General features: G+C 41.0%; 2 protein-coding genes across 2 annotated transcripts in view; one reads left to right on the plus strand and one right to left on the minus strand.

The window, feature by feature from the left end:
• LOC135545104 (collagen alpha-1(XXVII) chain B-like) overlaps positions 1–895 on the plus strand; it is a 144044-nt gene extending 143149 nt beyond the window's left edge. Inside the window, exon 60 of the mRNA XM_064972744.1 lies at positions 136–895. Coding sequence (XP_064828816.1) covers positions 136–282 — 147 coding nt within the window. The 3' untranslated portion in view covers positions 283–895. The remainder of the gene's footprint in view (positions 1–135) is intronic.
• A 367-nt stretch (positions 896–1262) lies between these two features.
• Positions 1263–6678, minus strand: zgc:101858 (uncharacterized protein LOC449555 homolog). The gene is made up of 8 exons (XM_064972750.1): positions 6553–6678; positions 6210–6380; positions 3914–4092; positions 3535–3628; positions 3194–3263; positions 3045–3081; positions 2886–2949; positions 1263–2629 (listed from the first exon to the last, which is right to left on the minus strand). Exons 1-8 carry the CDS (start codon positions 6574–6576, stop codon positions 2471–2473), a joined length of 798 nt encoding a protein of 265 aa, XP_064828822.1. The 5' UTR covers positions 6577–6678; the 3' UTR covers positions 1263–2470.
• Positions 6679–16914: the final 10236 nt, after the last annotated feature.

The following is a 16914-nucleotide window of genomic DNA, read 5'->3' on the forward strand; positions in this document are numbered from 1 at the left end:
TGCAAATAGTGCAAAGCATGACCAAATACTGTTCAGCCTCTGCATTTTGTTTTATACTCCGTGCTCCAATATTCAAATTGTTTTGTTCTCTTATCTCAAAGATTTTCTAACCAGCAGAACTTCCTTGTCTTTCAGATCAAAGATGGCCGCTGGCACCAGACCCATTTCATCTTCCAGACCCAGGACCCCAACTTACTCCCCATCCTGAATGTGTATAACCTACCAGCCACAGAGCCTGGCTCGCACTACCACCTAGAGGTGGGCCCTGTGTGTTTCCTATAGAGGCCTGTTGTTATAGAAGCCCAAAATACATTACATACACAGCCTCCTCATAGGAGTGACTTAAGGGGGATGGTGGAGGTTAGGAGGGGCTCCCTGTCCCCATATACTGGGGCCCATCAGGAGATGCAGGGCAGGTCAGGTCCCTTACCCTGCAGCATATGCTCGGACTGCAGAAACAGAAAGGGGGCACCATTGAGGGACTGACCAGGAGAAACTGCAGAGATACAATGGGGCATCTCGCACTATAGTTCCTACTGCCTGCCTGAGGAGAAGATATTAAGCTTTGGCTTCTTTCAGGGACTTGTTTTACTGTTGCACAGTATGAGCCCTGAATGCCAGAGTGAGAGAAAATAATATGACAATCTCTCTTCTGACATCACACTTGGACAACGTTTTTAAATTATTCCTTTTCATGGTCTGCACTCAACATAAATGAAAGATGTATAAAGTAATAGGGAACGATTATACATGTATTAGCATATTATGCAGTACATCTTATCTTGTTAAATGTCACACATACACATATTATTTATACATGTTACATGTATATCTTAATATAAAAGTGCAATAGACATCTCGCTCTGCAACTTTTCAAAGCAATTCAGGTTTACAGTGATCTGAAAACATTGGATATAATAGTATCATAACATTCAGGTGTAGGAATAGTTCCTATCATACATCCACAGGTGTATGCTTTCCAGCCATCTTCTCCTGCCTAGTCTGCAGATGAGGTATGAATCTACTTGTACTTGTGACTTGGTGCAGAAGAAATGCCCACCAGGCTATGAAAAACTATTGCGTTCACACACACAAACATTTCGGATGTGCGTTTCCCTAGTCAAGTGAATTGAAGCTTGTAAGAGAGCGTGGATCCAGAAGAGTGTCGGTCTGTCTACCTCCCATCTCTCATCGAGCTATGGTGCTTTCAACTGAGAAACAGAGATGACACCTGATACCTTGTGCTAAAATAATTAACCGACTCCCGTGGTGGGTCTTGTTTAATCTTGACAGAATATATCTACATGCCTTTTATACTTTAAAATGGAATATTATTTATACATTACGAATGCAAGTAATTTTTAAAAATCAAACTCACTTTTCAAGCTAACAAAACAGCGTTTTCCCCCTGCATCATCATTGTATCCCCTTTGTCCGAGTCGGAAGCTATTATTGAAGATTTAGGTCTTGTTTTTATTACTTGTTGAATGTATATAATTATGCAAAGCTTTTTGTTGTATACAGTGGATCCCAACATGCTAATTTATGTTATTTAATGTCCATGGGTTTTGCGACTTTGTCATCTATTACACTTCCCATCATCAGAGCATTTTTTGTTATTTTGCATACATTTGGGGCTTCATGGATTTCGTTATCTTTTTTTTTTTGAAAACTGTACTGTATTTGGACCGTTTAATGCTTTTACACTTACTGTTTTACACCTTATTGTTGACCATGTTTGTGATACTTTACAGACCAACCAACCATAAACTCAGAATACCTCTCATCACACAACTCAGAGCCCTCCATTTGCATTTCATTCATTACTTTAACACATCTGAGTGAGAGAGCAGATTTTTGTGTAGGTTAATGGATAGATGTTAGTGGTTATAATGCTCATTCATTCATCTTTGCAGATCCTCTGTCTGCTTCAAAATATTGCAGCTTCTAGTTTTCACTTTCCTTTTCTTCAACATTCAGGTGTTCAATAAATATTTGAAACCCAAGAAGACCATTGTGTTTTAACATTTAAAATTGTTAGCTACAAAGACACCTTGAACGGAGTTAGTTTTCAATAAAAGTTGTCAATAAAATATTGAATTCATTATTTTTATAGTGCATACACCGAGGCTTTTTGTTGTTGTTGTAAAACAGCACATTATTGCAACTGAAACATGAAAAGTTTTCCTTTTTAAAGTGTAAAAATTCTTATTTCACATCTTCACCACGAGGGCACTCATGTTCCAGTTTGAAACCCAATCTCCCATCTAAGCGTACAGTCATCTAGTTGAACACAGAAGAACTAAAGGATCTTGACATGATTTCACTTTTATAGCAGACTAGGGCATACTATACATTTCATTATATTCTGTCTGTCTCCACTCAAAATATATATTTTTTAACTGACACAAACCAAGGGAGACAGTTCAGATTTGTATCGGCTGCCAGTCAATGATCATGTCACAGGATATTATCTTGGACACATGGCGTGGCGCCCCCCATCCACAGGTAGGTTGACCCCGGTAATGAAGGTGGCAGCATCTGACGCCAGGAAGGCTATGGCATGGGCCACCTCCTCCACCTCACCTGGTCTCCCCAGGGCGTGGGTCTGCTTACACTTCTCAAGGAACTGGAGGGGGAGGAGAGAGGAAAATGGAGAGAAAGAGAGACGGGGTAGGAGAGAGCAAGTGAGTGCGTTCGGAGAGACAGAAAGATATTGCATTATAACTAGGTGACTGACAACATTCTCTGTCATATAGTAAGCCATGAGCTCTCTAAACATTGACATTTTACAATATACAGTACATACATTTTGGAACGCCATCCAGTGAACACAACCTTGTAAAACAATGTGTTATAGGTCCCTGTATAACATAGTAAGTTACCTGAGCATACTGCTCCTCATCCAGGCCTGCTCTCCTGTGGACATCTGTTATGATCACACCAGGACTGGAAGGGGAAAGACAACAGAGAGAGAGAGATCAATATGGTCGTAATAACTACATAACAAATAAGAATTAAGTAGCAAAACAGACTTGACATACCAGACAGAGTTCACTCGCACCTGCTTCGACGCTAGTTCTGGGAGAAATATGAGTCGTATGAGTATCTCCTTTATTTTCACCCACTATAATAATACATATTACAGCAAATAGAATGAAAAGTGAATGGGAGAAAAACAAATCATTCTTACCAAGTGCTATGCATCGTGTGAATTGGTCAATAGCGGACTTGGACATACAATAGGCAAGGACACCTGGGAACTAGAAACAAATGTACAATTGTGTGCATCAGAAATCATACTGGAATAGTGTCACAGGTGGGATCTGAAGCTCAGTCTCCTGTTTGGGAATCCAACATCTTAACCATAAGGCTCGGAGTACATTTCCATTTCGGGCAGGTGACACGGATTATTATTATTTTTTTGTCAGAGGCAGGGCTACCTCATCAAGAGAGCATGAGTCTGACTTGCCTCCGCTACAAAAGAATGACAAAGAAACACACACAAACCCCCGATGGTCTGGTAATACTTACTGATCGTTGCCCGTTGACACTGGACACATTGACAATAGAACCCTTAGTCCTGACGAGGTGGGGCACACACAGCTGAGTCAGATGGTACACTGATCTGTGGAATAACACAAACATTCAGAAAGAAAGGGGTGGGGGGGCAGTCCAAGTAGAGATGTTAGTGTCTGAAAAATACTGACATGATCTTCTCGTACATGATTTTGCATAACAATGCACTGCAATTAATAAACACAGAACATAGATTTCAGGCTTCATCTAATGAAAGCTTATTTTTTTTAGTTTTTGGTGCCCTCGATATGTCATTCAAGGCCCTACGTTACATATAATCTTCAGTCTATCATGAAGTCTATTCTTCAGGGTATTACAGGTCTGCTAATCCTACCTGACGTTGACGTTCATGACCTTGTCATACTGAGCCAGGTCACCGGTCTCAATGCTGCCCATGGCCAGAATGCCAGCGCTATTGATCAGCACATCCAGCCGGCCAAAGTGGGCAATGGTCAGTTCCACTGTCTTCTTTACGGTGTCCTCGTTGGTCAGGTCCCCTGGTACAAGCAAGGGCTGGTGGGCAGCAATGGACAGATCATGTTACTCATTCATCACTTTTGTTAGTGTGGTACTGTCATAATACAGGTATTGCAATTAGGGGGGTTCGATATAGCTCGCCAAGGGAACTAGTGGGCGGATTTTACCAAGGTAAAGACAGTTTCAGGTTGGATATTTGACGGATATTCACACTTCCAAACCACAATAGCTTTCAAATCACTTGAGCCACAGGCTCAAAATAAGTGTCATGTTGGAAAAATTGCGCACAACATTGCACAGGTCTTATTTTCACAATTTGGACATTAATTTGCTTTGCAATGCCAATAAACGTGGGAATGTGAGCAGCATTTTGTATTCCTAGTTGAATTAGTTAGGCAGCGTAATAAGTACAAACTTTTTTTTTTACATTTGAATTTCAATAGCTCCATGGACATGTGACCTACTGGACTCAAACAAGGTTCAGAATGTCCACTGACTACCCTCCTATATTGCACACCCTTTAGTTTGTCCATTGTCATTTCACATGTTTTTACATAAATTTTGTAAACTTCAGAATTTCAATAGCTCCTTGGTCATGTGACCTAGTGACTTCAAACAAGGTTCAGAATGTCAAAACAGTGGGCCTGAACATTGCACAACCCTTTTGTTTGTCCATTTTCATCTCACACGATTTTACATTAATTTGCCTGCTCAGCCCCCCTGAAGGACTGTGTCACTTACACACCTATTCATTTGGGCCTTCCTGACCTCCAGGCAGAACCCCATTGACCTGGTGACTCCTGGCCTCTAGGCCTACACTCCCTGCCCACCTTCTCCCTGGGCCTGAGAGTGTATAGCTTATTCCCTGGAACTACAGACCTCCAGACCTATTCTCCCTACCTGGTCAACACCCCTCTCCCTTGGCCTTAGAATATAGCTCACTCCCTGGAATTACTAAAATGTCTATTGTCCCGCTGTCAGGAACCACGTGCATCTGGTAACCCGAAACAGGCTCTTGGCACCTGGTAATTTGAAACAGGCTCTGTGCTCCTGGTAACCCACCCAAGTCCCCACTCCAACCTCCATGGCCTGAGTCCGGCCGCCCCTGCTTGGAATCTGAGTGCCCCCCCGCCTTGATGGAGGCCTCCTTGTGCATCTGATAACCTGAAATAAGCTCTGGGCACCTGGTGACCTGCCCGCTTTTATCCACCCAGAGACGAAGTCCCCAACCCAACCTCCACAGCCTGAGTGCTGCCCCCAGTCCGAGTCTGGCCGCTCCTGCTCAGACTTTGAGGGCCCCCCGCCTTGGGGGAGGCCTCCTCGTGCACCTGGTAACCTTTTGACTTCCACAGCGAGTCCCAACCTGACTCACAGTCCCACCAGAGGACGGGCGACCACCACCTAGCCCCCAACCTATCCAGAGCCCCATGGCAATGTCTTATGCCTTCTACCCACCTGCCTGGGCTCTCTCACACTCTGTCTGGCCTCTGGCCCTTCTCCGTGGACCTGGTAAATGACCAAAGAGCTATTGAATTACAATGTTCATGTAAAATCATGTGAGATGAAAATGGACAATCTAAAGGGTGTGCAAAGTGTAGGTCCACTGAGTGTACATTCTGAACCTTGTTTGTAGTCAGTAGGTCACATGACCAAGGAACTTTTGAAATGTTACATTTGGAAAAATTAATTTAAAATCGTGTGAGCTGAAAAAGGTGTGCAATATAGAAGGGTAGTCAGTGGACATTCTGAACCTTGTTTGAGGTCAGGACAATTGAAATTCAAAAATGTAAATAAATAATTTAAAATAATGCGAGATGTAAATCCACAAAAAAAAAAGTGTGCAATGTGTGCCATCGGGTTAGTTAGAACCCGTTTTTAAAGTTCTAGGGAGCAATGGTTATGTTAACTGCTGTTGGTGGACGTAAGGAAAGCTACAGGCGAATATCCAACCGGAGTCTATACCTCGGTGCGGATTTTGCACATTTTAATTTAGACCATTCTACTATAGTAACAACCCACCCAGCTGGGCAGAAGGACTGAATGTAGAACGTTATAGTTAGCTACTCTGTAACAAATACTACACCATGTCAGCGTAAATGATCTGTTACTTTGTATCAACATGACAATGACATGAATTGCACACTGGACTGTACCTCCGCAGCACCCAGGTCCGTGCACTGTTTTGCTACGTTGGTGAGGTTTTCCACGTCGCGCCCGTTCAATGCGAGCAAGGCACCAAGTTTAGCGAACATGATGCTTGTCCCTGCCCCGATGCCCGAGCTGGCACCTGTGATCAAAGTCACTTTGTCTTTCAAAGATGATACCTAAAGAGACAAAAAAGAATGTAAACAAAAACATTAAGGTCCTGTGAAGATTCCATTTCGATATGCTGCTCGCGGCGAGTTTACAACAGATTTAAGCAAACAGATAAGGCAATAGGCAGCGTTTGACAGTGTGCTAATCTAACATGAGCATGCACAAATAATTCTGACTCACCTTAAATCCTTCCCCTGAAGCCATAACGGCTTTTAAATGACTACAACCAGGTTTAAATCTGTAAAATCGGTCAAGTTCACTCGTGGCAGTGTTTAGCAACTCCGTTCCAAGTTATTTACGCAATTTTCTGACGTCATCAAAATGAGACAGAAATAAATGGCAGAATGTAGTTTTCTTTATGGATTTCACAAACGAAGGCGATTCAAGTTTATCATCATGATGGAAAAATTAAAACACACACTTTATTTTAAATACTTTATTTGGTACAAAATGTAAAACACAAGTAATATTTCAAACCAAAATAATATTATTGGACTAACAGAGATGCAAGCATTGATTGAACGAATGCGTTTAGAATCATAGCGTGTGTGTTGGCCCAATAGCAGACCTCTAGCACAAAACATAGAAGCTAAAAACTGATTTTCATAGTTTCTTGTTCATTCTCCAATCAGAACGGTCTACTGATTATGGATGTAGCTTCGGGCGCGGGATATGTACGATTTGATTTAATTGACAAAATAAAAAAACATAATACAACCTCATGTGGATACAATGCATTTTAAAAATCATAGAGGATAACACAAAAAAATGTAACTTCTTTCCATTGTGGTCTTCTTGTGAACAGAATATATTATTCATAAATGAACAACAAATTAAAGATGGAAATCAAATGGATTTGAGGCAGTTCGGAAAAGTCTATATGGATTGAGCAGAGGGTGCATCGATGGTACAGTGCAGCCAATGAGAAAGTCAGACAAGCTAGGAGCTTTTTATCAGGGCCATCAGGGCCCATTGCTTTGTCCGACGTTCCCAGTTCCTCCATAGTAGCCGATCATCCGTTGCCGACAGTGTAGCACCCACCTGGGTGATGCTTTGAACTGAAGATATTGCACAACGCTGTGTACTACTCCCTTCACAGAACAGCACAAACTGGCGCTAACCAGAATAGAAAGAGAAGTGGGAGGCCCCGGGCCACAACTGAGGAAGAGGACGAGTGCATTAGAGTGTCTAGTTTGAGAAACAGACACTCACAAGTCCTAAACTGGCAGCTTCATTAAATAGTACCAACAAAACACCAGTCTCAACGTCATCAGTGAAGAGGTGACTCCGGGATGCTGGTCTTCTAGGCAGAGTTGCACAGAAAAAGCTATATCTCAGACTGGCCAAATAAAAGAAAAGATTAAGATGGGCAAAAGTACACAGACACTGGACAGAGGAACTCTGCCTAGAAGGCCAGCATCCCAGAGTCGCCTTTTCACTGTTGACATCGACACTGGTGTTTGCGGGTACTATTTAATGAAGCTGCCAGTTGAGGACTTGTGAAGCGTCTGTTTCTCAAACTAGACACTCTAATGTACTTACCTCTTCCTCAGTTGTGCACCGGGGCCTCCCGCTCCTCTTTCTATTCTGGTTAGAGCCAGTTTGTGCTGTTCTGTGAAGGGTGTAATACACAGCGTTGTACGATATCTTCAGTTTCTTGGCAATTTCTGCATGGAAAAGCTATAATTTCTGAGATCAAGAATAGACTGATGAGTTTCAGAGGAAAGTTATTTGTTTCTGGCCATTTTGAACCTGTAATCGAACCCACAAATGCTGATGCTCCAGATACTCAACTAGTCTAAAGAATGCCAGTTGTATTTGCTTCTTTAGTCAGACAACAGTTTTCAGCTGTGCTAACATAATTGCAAAATGGTTTTCTATTTATCAATTAGCATTTTAAAACGATAAACTTGGATTAGCTAACACAACGTGCCATTGGAACACAGGGGTGATGGTTGCTGATAATGGGCCTCTGTACACCTATGTAGATATTCCATAAAAACCCTGCAGTTTCCACCTACAATAGTAATTTACAACATTAACAATGTCTACACTGTATTTCTCATCAATTTGATGTTATTTTAATGGACAAAAAATTGCTTTTCTTTCAAAAACATTCCAGGACATTTCCAAGTGACCCCAAACTTTTGAACGGTAGTGTATATGGAGACAGCACGTGGAGACTTGCAAGATGATGTTACAGGGCTCGATACTGATGTCTCTGAATGGAGAGAGACCTGGCACTCTGCATTAACATTTTACTTGACACAACCTTTACTTGTATTGACTTTTTTATGATTCAATTGAATGGTATCAGTCTATATGGGGAGGGAGAAACCCTGTGTAATTCTATGATAAGGAAACTCCTGTTGTATAAAGGACACCACACAGCAAGGTATGACCACTCTGACATGTTTGTCAAGGTAGCCACATTACCACCAGACAAAATGTAGATAGAAGCAGTGTTCTGCTAATTTAACAATGTGCACCTTTCATCTTTCCTGGTCCAAGAGACCAGCCGATACAGATACTGTGCCTATGGTATTATGTAAAGGTTTGTTTATTCTACATGGACCTGTTACTACATTTGAATATCTACATAAATTCAGCAATTGCATTCTTCTCATATTACTCTGTGCTTCTACATCTGCATTGCTTGCTGTTTGGGGTTTTCTACATCTGCTCATGTAAAAAGGGCTTTATAAATCAATTATTCAAAGGTCATTTGCTGTCATTTGATTGCTGTTTTGTGTCATCTTGTGTTTGATTGTTGTGTTGCTGTGATCAGGGCATCCTTGTGAATGAGACCCTGATCTCAATGGGTTTTTTCCCTGAATAAATAAAGAATGAATAAATAACAAAAATCTTCCCCTGGCATCTCACCATACATCTTCCTGTAATTATTAACCTGCAGGAGGTTTGTTTGTTGTGATTGAGTGGGGGGAAACTGCTGCAGGGGAAGTTCTGACAGATGGGTGTGCATTGGTGGTGTCAAGGAGACACCCATAAAACACCCACATCAAACCACACCCCAAGCTAACTCACGTTTGGCTTCTGTCACGGCCGCCAGCATTTCTTGAGGAGCAAACTAAAAAGATTGAGGCCAAATAAGCGGGGGCAGTTCCCCGTAAAAAAAAAAAAACTCAAAATATCTTAGAATTTCCTTTCTGAGAGCGTTAATAAAACCTCCCAAGAAAACTTTCAAGGAACCAGAGTCAAATGTTCTCAGAACCTTCTTGCAACTTAAAAATAAACATTCCCAGAACTGGCAAAACGTTCACTTCTGTTCCCGGTCAGGAGTATATGGCTTCGTTCCCACCACCAGTGTGAAACCAACTCCACAACTTCCAAGGAACCAAATGTGCTAGCTGGTACAGCTACTCCAAGTAGAAGCACACTCTTTCAACTTGCTTGTAGTCTTGTTTTCTCCATACATTTTCCCTGGCATCCAAAAGTACTTGTTACATTTTGAATGCTTAGCACGACAGGAAGATCGTTCAATTCACACACTTAGAGAACATCCCTGGTCACCGCTACTGCCTCTGATCTGGCGGACTCACAAAAAAACACATGCTTTGTTTGTAAATTATGTCTGAGTGTTGAAATGTGCCCCCGGCTATCCGTAAATAAATAACACAAGAAAATGGTGCAGTCTGGTTTGCTTAATATAAGGAATTTGAAATGATTTTTACACTTACTTTTTATTTAAGAACATTAAAAAAATTACATTTACTTTTGATACTTAAGCATATTTAAAACCAAATACTTTTAGACATTTACTCAACTAGTATTTTACTGGGTGACCTTCACTTCTACTTTAGTCATTTTCTATTAAGTTATCTTTACTTTTACTCAAGTATGACAATTGGGTACTTTTTCAACCACTGAAAGTGGTCCAAAGAAATATAGCTAGTTGTGCTAGACATTTTATAGATAAAAGGATTTTTTAAATGTGTGCATGTTTATTCCCTCCGTGTAAACAGCTGATTCAAAGTGGGTGTGTCAGATTTCAAAACAATACAAGGATGCACTTCAGTATCCTCCGCCAAAGGAGGCAATTGAGGAGAGGATGAAACTCCTATGCTCACATATTAACAAAGGTACACTCATATAGAGTCCACTTATCGGTTTCTGGGTCACCGAGGGGAGGAGGATGGAGGAGACGAGGAGAAAACAGACCAATTGAGACTCCCCCTCTGTATCTCTCTCTCTTTGCCCAGCTGCTCCTTTAAGTAGGTGGATGCTCCGTTTGTGTAATGGCATGATTGTCTGTCCTCTTTCTCTCCTTATCTATTCTCTTATACTTATCTTTGCTGAGACACAAGTATGGGAGTAAAATGTATGTGTGTATGTAGATTGTAGAAGTGTACATGTGACACCTACTAATGTAAACATTTCTTTATGAATACATTTGATTGTATGTTAGTCTTTATACTGACTGCATGTATGGCTTATCTAATCTATCTCACTGGTTGGTTCTGTTTTATGGTGATGGTGAGAGGCCCTCTACAGCAGATGATGATACTAGACAAGTTACAGGCAAGGGATCAGAAAATTTGACTGTCAACAGTTGTCTTCTGACCAACAAATTTCTCTCCTTTCCTTCCCTCCACCATAACCCCTCAGTGGACAATTTGTGATGTGAGTTTCATTAGTCATCTGTGGTGGACTTTTGTTCTCTGTGTGTCTGGCAGATATCCCCGCTTGGAGGTTGGTCCACCCCCTCAACCTCCAGCTCTACAAGACAGCACTGCTGTTAATTATTTGGGAAAGCCTGCCAGCACCAAGTCCTCTCCATAATCATTGATTACTCTATTGTGTACACCTCCCAGACTACGAAGAACCTTGGTGTGACTGTGAGGTATTCTGTCGCGGTGGATGACCAGTGAGGAAGCAAATAACAGATTCATAATGATAAACGTTTCCAAGAAAGAAACAACAACTTTATTTTCTTTGTATTTCATTACTTTCAACAGAATGTTTCCTAAAAGTTCAAACATGGTTACATTGAATAATATTTAATGTTCTAGGAATGTTCTCCAACTGGTTTGACATTGGGAATGTTCTCAAATAGTTCAGAGGATGTTAAGAAACAACATTCTCCCGTGGGAATTTCAGTACTTCAGCATAACGTTTTCTACAGGTTTCCTCGTGGTTTTATTTAAAGTCATATTTTCTGAACATTAATAAAACTTTCAAGAAAAACCCACAAGAAAACACTAGTGACGTTCAAAGTACGTTCTGACAATGTTGTATAAAAACATATACATTCCGTTCTCAGCGTCAACAAAACTTTCTCTATCTTCTATCTTGTTAAGTCGGATCAGGTGTCTTGGCCGGCCCCACTAATTGGCCACACCTGATCTTAATGAGTGCTTGTTTCCTTTGAAATGGGATCTGTTTGAATAGACTAAAATGAACAGCTTTGTATTAGTAAAAAGAAAACATGGTATGCTAGCTCCATCCTTGTGAGGCAGTGGACTAATTCATTCCATGGATAGAGAACAGAAGATTATAAGTATTGCGTGATGGATGCCTAAGCAAATTAATTTCCGTGTCCTGTCTGTGCTTTGGAGTTCAATACAGTTAACCTTAGCTAGCAGTGTTATTAAAAGTATGATTGAAACATTCAATGAACATTTTAAGGAAGTTATTAAAAAGCCTCCCTATAACCTTTTACGTTTTGTTCAAAACATTCACAACGTTTAGAGAGCGTTCTCAGAACATTATTTTATAAAATTCAAATAACCTATCATTTCTGTTCTCAGAACGTTAATAAAACCTCCCGGGAAAACATTCAGGGAACCATAGTAAAACTGTCTCAGAACCTCCCTGAAACGTAAAAATGTACTTCCCAGAATTCACTTCTGTTCTCAGAACGTAAAATAAATGTTCAGTTATACTAGTCAGGAAATGTATGGCTTCATTCCCAGAACCAATGGGAAACCAAACATGTACATTCCTACAACTTCCAAGGAACCAAATGTGCGAACTGTGTCAGGATTTGGCCAGGGTTGTTCCGGTTTTGGCCACTAGATGCCCCCATTGTGCTTTTTTGACCCTTTTGTTTTCCCTTGTTTCCAGTTATTATTTGCACCTGTGCCTCGTTTCCCTTGAATGTATTTAAACCTTTAGTTTTCCTCAGTTCTTTGCTCTGTGTGTGAATGTTAGCACCCAGCCCCAGCGATGGTGTGAACATTTGTTACGCCAGTTGGACTCTCTTGTGGTACTCTGTTTTTGTTCTCGTTTATTTATTTTTGATTATCTTTTGAGGCTTTTTCCCTGTTGTACCTACCACCTTGTGGATTTACCTTTTGACTTAGAGGATTACCTTTTTCTTTTGGTTTTACTTTTGACGTTGTGGATTTATATTTTGCCTGAAGAACCTTTCTTTTTACTTTATTAAAACACCATCTCAAGTACTGCTGTGTTTGCATCATCTTCTGGGGTTCTGCCAACTATTAGTGGCTCAGTTTGCTAAGTGACTGTTTCTCACACCGGAGACCTGAGTTTGTAACCAGGTCCTGACAAGCTGGGTATCTAGTGGAGCCGTTATGCCCTGACCTTAGTTATCTTTGTTTTCTTTATTATTTTGGTTAGGTCAGGGTGTGACGAGGGTGGTATGTGTGTTTTTGTATAGCTATGGGGTTTTGGTATGACTAGGTATAGGTCTACGGTGGCCTGAATTGGTTCCTAATCAGAGACAGCTGTTTATCGTTGTCTCTGATTCGGGATCCTATTTAGGTTGGTGCAAGGTGTCTCCAGTGCGCTATACTAGCCCGGTGCGCTCTATTCCAGCTCATCGCATTTGCCAGGCAAGAATGGGCATCAAGCCAGGACGTATTGAGCCAGCTCTATGTTCTGGATCTCCAATGCGTCTCCACGGTCCAATGTATCCTGTGCCTCCTCCCAGCACTCGCCCTGAGGTGCGTGTCCCCAGACCGGTACCACCAGTGCTGGCACCACGCACCAGGCCCCTAGTGCGCCTCCAGGATCCAGTACGCCCTGTTCCTGCTCCTTGCACTCGTCATGAGGTGCATGTCCCCAGCCTGGTACCACCAGTGCCGGCACCATGCACCAGGCCTATAGTGCGGCTCGGCAGTACAGAGCGTCTGGCGACAGTACCCAGTCTGGGGCCTCCGGCGACGGGCCACAGTCCGAGGCCTCCGGCGACGGGCCACGGGTCAGTGCTACAAGAGCAGACTCAGGGTAAAGAAGGGGGGCGACGTCCAGACCCAGAGCCGCCACCGAGGTTAGATGCCCACCCAGACCCTCCCATATAGGTTTGGGGGGGGGGGTACTGTCAAGCCCTGACCTTAGTTACCATTCTTTACTTTATTATTTTGGTTAGGTCAGGGTGTGACGAGGGTGGTATGTGTGTTTTTGTATTGCCTAGGTTTTTTTTGTATGGCTATGGGGTTTTGGTGGGTCTAGGTATATGTAGGTCTATGGTGGCCTGAATTCCCAATCAGAGACAGCTTTTTATCGTTGTCTCTGATCGGGGATCCTATTTAGGTTGCCATTTTTCATGTTGGTTTTGTGGGTTATTGTCTATGTCTAGTTGCATGTCAGTACTCGTGTCGCATAGCTTCATGTTCGTTTTGTAGAGTTTGTTCAGTGTTTATTCTTCATTAAAAGAAGAATGTATTATCACGCTGCGCTTTGGTCTAATCATTACAATGAACGTGACACGCAAACAAGTTTGGAGCTTAAAGCATGAAACGCACAGAGAATCTCACTGCCAACAGGTACTTTTCTCAGTGGCAAGCCATTCCTTCTCTTGTTAAAAAAAAGCTGTACCTGCTGAGTGCCGACCAATGATGTATACAAACCCTGGAATGCTAATGCTATGTATTGGCCATTGAGAGGCTTTGAAGCCACCGCTAGGCCATATTGGCACTCACCAGTAGGAGCAGTCCTCCATAGGAATGAATGGAATTCTACAGCATTTACATTAAATGTTTCAAGGACAAAATGACATGTATTTAAAAAAATGTTGTGTTGGTGTATCTCTTGTTTTGCACACTTTGTACAAAATAATAAAATGCAGTACTACAGGATATTTCTTAACGTAGCTCTTTATTAGCTAGCTATAACTGGCATGTTCAGTATTGCCAACCAGGATCAAACTGCCCATGACCTAACCATTTGGGTGGTCTTAACCAATCATAGCACAGTATGATATGGCAGTAAAATGCATCCAATTACAATTCAGTATGTTTCCACATATGAATATTAAAGTGTAGTAATCAAAAAAATATATATATTTAAGGAAAATGTTATACCTTTTTTACATTTTGTATTGGTATGTTTAGGTCACATAATATAATTTCAAAGTGTGCATAAAGGTGTCTGTAATATAATAAATGTGGTAAAAACTAATGTAGACTTTAATAAATGCATTTGTATATTTTTTACAATGGTGTGGGAGTGCCAAGATGGAGGCACCGTGGCTTCAACACAACACCCCCTATCAGAGACCTAGTGTGTAAAAATAAATCATTGGTACTGACCCAGTAGTAAGGAACCTACCGACTCTAGATTGCAGAATATTTGAACTTCCGAGTTGGTTTAACGTTGGACCAGAGCAAACTTTAGCAAGACAGCTAACAAGCTTGTGTGTGCAGAGTAGCACTAGAATTAAAAACATGTCTTACCTTTTTGTAGTTAATAAATCCAATGTGATAACTATAGTATCCTTAACTAGCATTGAAAAAGTTAATCCATTCTTCTCTAATTAAACATCTCTCCCTAATTTCTTAATTTCTGAATTATGCTTGTAACATCATCAGTAGGCTACAGTAACTTATGCTTCAGAGGGGAGGGGCAGTTAGCTTACACACACGCACACCCATAGGCAAAGATTTCTAGCTGGCAGGGAGATGCTGGAATAAGTTTCTGAGTGACAGTGAGGGCTTTGCATAGGTGCTTTTTTGTGATTTTTGTGGGACTGGAAAACAATTCTGGAATGTATAAAAGAACGTTATTAACCAGTTTCCATGCTTTTAAAATAATGGTTCTGTTCCAGAACAGTATAGATCACTTTCATTTTCAGTTCCTCAAATAATTTAGTTATTTTCCAGTTTTTGGTTCTGTTCCCTGAACCGGTTCCGACCCTTGATTCCTATGGATGACTGTTCCTACTGGGGTGTACCATTATGGCCGATCGGCGACTTCAAACCTCAATGGCCAATACATAGTATTAGCATTCAAGGGTTTATATAGATTCTTGGGACTTTGCTGTGTGAGCACCAAAGAGATTGACTGCCGATACTGTTCAGAGGTGCCAAGTACTATCAGCAGGCAAATGTTTGACAATCCTACAAAAGTGTCTGAGTTTTAAATCAAATGAATAAGCGCGAGACCACAAACTCTCATGTGTTCTTTTCTTTTTATAGGTGATCAAATGTTTTTCTATTGCTGAGAACCATTGCTGCATTTACTAAACATCTTTGAAGTAAACAGTTTTAATCAATACCTTGCTTTACCATGTTATATTTAGCCTGGCACTGCCAGTAGCTCTGTGACAGTAACAGGACTACACCCTGTTTTGGAGTTCAGAGCTGAACCGATGGTGCTATGATGCAAAGACAACTACTGCCGCAACTCAAACTGATTCACAGATAAAGGAATATAAATACATATTTAGAACGTATATCTCAAGCTCTAGCAGCTAGTACATTTGGTTGTGGGAGTGTACATTTTTGGTTTCCTACTGCTTTTGGTAACAAATCCATAACTTTCCTGACCGATAAATCTGAATGTTCTGGGAACGACACTTTTTTGGTTGCAAGAAGGTTCTGAGAACATTTTTATTAATGTTCTGAGAATGGAAATTATAGGTTATTTGAAGGTAATTAAAGAACATTCTGGGAATCTTTGGGAACCAAATGTAAAGGTTATTTGGAGTTTTTTAAACAACTTCCTTAAAACCTTCACTAAATGTTACAATTAGACTTTTAATAACACTGATAGCTTAACTAGCAGACAGGGCATATGGAAAGGCATTTGCTTAGGCATTAATTATGCAAACACATTCCTTTTTTATTGTGACATTGATGTCAGTGAGATTCCAAACCTATGATATTTTGCTCTCTAGCTATGGAATTAGTCCACTGTGCCACCAGTATGGAGCTAGCATGCTATGTTATTTTTTACTTATGCAAAGCTGTTCATTTCAGTATATTCAAACAGACCCCATTTCAAAGGAAACAAGCACTCATTAAGGTCAGGTGTGACCAATTAGTGGGTGCAGCCAACACACCTGAACACATTTAACAAGATCAAGGATAAAGTTGTGTTGACGCTGAGAACCGAATGCAAATGTTTTTAAATGTTTTTAAATAACATTCTTCGAACGTTCTCTGAATGTTACTGTGTTGTGGATTTTATCGAAAGTTTTCTTAAAATATGACTCCAAATAGAACCATATCGAAACCAGCAGAAAACATTGAAGTACTGAAATTCTCACAGAAGAACATTGTCTCTTAACATTCTCAAACTATATGAAAACATGTCAAACCACTTGGCGAAGGTTCCAAG

This window comes from Oncorhynchus masou, chromosome 1 (genome assembly GCF_036934945.1).
Source record: "Oncorhynchus masou masou isolate Uvic2021 chromosome 1, UVic_Omas_1.1, whole genome shotgun sequence".
Lineage (NCBI taxonomy): Eukaryota > Metazoa > Chordata > Actinopteri > Salmoniformes > Salmonidae > Oncorhynchus > Oncorhynchus masou.

What these genes read in the sequence shown, in the direction of transcription:
- zgc:101858 (XM_064972750.1), bottom strand. Translation starts at nt 6,576, where the DNA reads ATGGCTTCAGGGGAAGGATTTAAG. An exon ending in CTTCAGGGGAAGGATTTAAG is followed by an intron (nt 6,381 to 6,552) that starts GTGAGTCAGAAT and finishes TTGTCTCTTTAG; the next exon opens with GTATCATCTTTGAAAGACAA. An exon ending in CGGACCTGGGTGCTGCGGAG is followed by an intron (nt 4,093 to 6,209) that starts GTACAGTCCAGT and finishes GCTGCCCACCAG; the next exon opens with CCCTTGCTTGTACCAGGGGA.